At 42.0% G+C, this 1,400-nt stretch overlaps 1 protein-coding gene across 1 annotated transcript in view; it reads right to left on the bottom strand.

Annotated features, from left to right (window-relative positions):
* LOC113772929 (BURP domain-containing protein BNM2A-like) overlaps positions 1-980 on the bottom strand; it is a 4,537-nt gene extending 3,557 nt beyond the window's left edge. Inside the window, exons 1-2 of the mRNA XM_027317425.1 lie at positions 891-980; positions 21-701 (exon numbers count right to left, since the gene is read on the bottom strand). Coding sequence (XP_027173226.1) covers positions 21-701; positions 891-947 — 738 coding nt within the window. The 5' untranslated portion in view covers positions 948-980. The remainder of the gene's footprint in view (positions 1-20; positions 702-890) is intronic.
* Between the last annotated feature and the right edge of the window lie 420 nt (positions 981-1,400).

Here is a 1,400-nt window from a genome sequence, read left to right as displayed (position 1 = left end):
TTAGTATGGCAGTAGAAGACTGCGTAAGGGTAAGGCAGAACATGACATGCTACCATTCTGGCAGGCGAGATCACTCGGGGTTCATCCTGGATTGTATAGTTCTGCAATATGCTAGAGGTTTGCTCTGTTAGGTGATTCGTAGTTACAACTTTCAGTGGGGCTTTTGATCCCAGGATCTCACGTGCAGAGTCAAGCATGGATTCCAGGGACGTTGCGCAAAACTTGGCGTCCTCTGTTGCTGATTTGAATTCGCAGTGGCTCAGTGTATCTATCATCGCTTTGGCTTGGCGGGAGTCTTGGGAAAAGGAAAAGAGATGGAGAAGATACGGCAGTTGGGACGATGAAAATGGAATGGAATCAGCTTCTTCTCTAGACAGTAGAGGGGGTCTGGCAGAAGGCTCTACGACGGGGAAATAGATTGGAATCCTGTTCCCAAGTTTGATCTGTTTGTCGGTGAAGAAAACCTTTACTGCAAGCTCGTACATATGATCTTTATCCGACGATACAGATGGACTCATTTGATCAAGCTTTTCAGGCACTCCATTTGCTACATGCTTGCGGCCAGGATTGTCGCTGTCTGGAGCGTAGATTGGAGCATTAAGGTTGTGCCTGGTTGTTTGTAGCATCTCGTGCGTCTCTTTATGATCATCAACATTTAAGGGTTCTTCAGCAATTTTCCTGGCTCTACTGCCACAAACACACTGCAATCGAATTCAATTTGATCAAAGTCATGCACACGCTTCAGATTCTGTAGCAGTATGAGATTCATAGCATAGCAGGAATTAGAACGAGCTGTATTGGTGGTAAGAAGCACTTCTAAACCATCAAATACTTGCAAAGCAATAAAGTAGTAGTAGTAGTGTTTTGCATGGCAGAAACAGAAAGATTACCTCCAAGACAACTAAAGCGTGAAAGATGAAAATGCAAGAATGGAGTCCAGCGGCCATGTCTGCTTTTCTGTTAAAACTTCCTTTGCTTTCTCTGTTGTACTCGTGGAAATGAAATTGTGAAAAGGAAGCGGTACTGCACTGCTAAGTTTTTTCTTTTGACCATTACTTATAAATAAGAAAAATCTTGAAGTTCGTTTAATACTAGTACATCTTCTGCTGACCAATTAAGCCAAAGTGTAAGCTTTAAATTAGTGGGAAAATGGCATGAGCCACATGGCTACTACTAGCTCAAGGCAAACAAGTCGCTGACTCATCATCAGAAGCTTATTTTGCAATTCTTTCACTCCGCTAACCTAGCACTCATAAACCCTAAATCCGGGAGGAAATGACACTTCAGAATGAAATGAGAAATTTTTTTTTTTCCTAGGTAAGTCGGGAGAAACTTATCGGCCAATCGAATAAAAGTTCACCTATAAAGAGTGACTTAAAAGACCTTCTATATCTAAATAA

Source organism: Coffea eugenioides, chromosome 6 (genome assembly GCF_003713205.1).
Source record: "Coffea eugenioides isolate CCC68of chromosome 6, Ceug_1.0, whole genome shotgun sequence".
NCBI classification, from domain to species: domain Eukaryota; kingdom Viridiplantae; phylum Streptophyta; class Magnoliopsida; order Gentianales; family Rubiaceae; genus Coffea; species Coffea eugenioides.
Note: the sequence above shows the minus strand (reverse complement) of the source record. Positions and strands in the feature narration are given on the sequence as shown.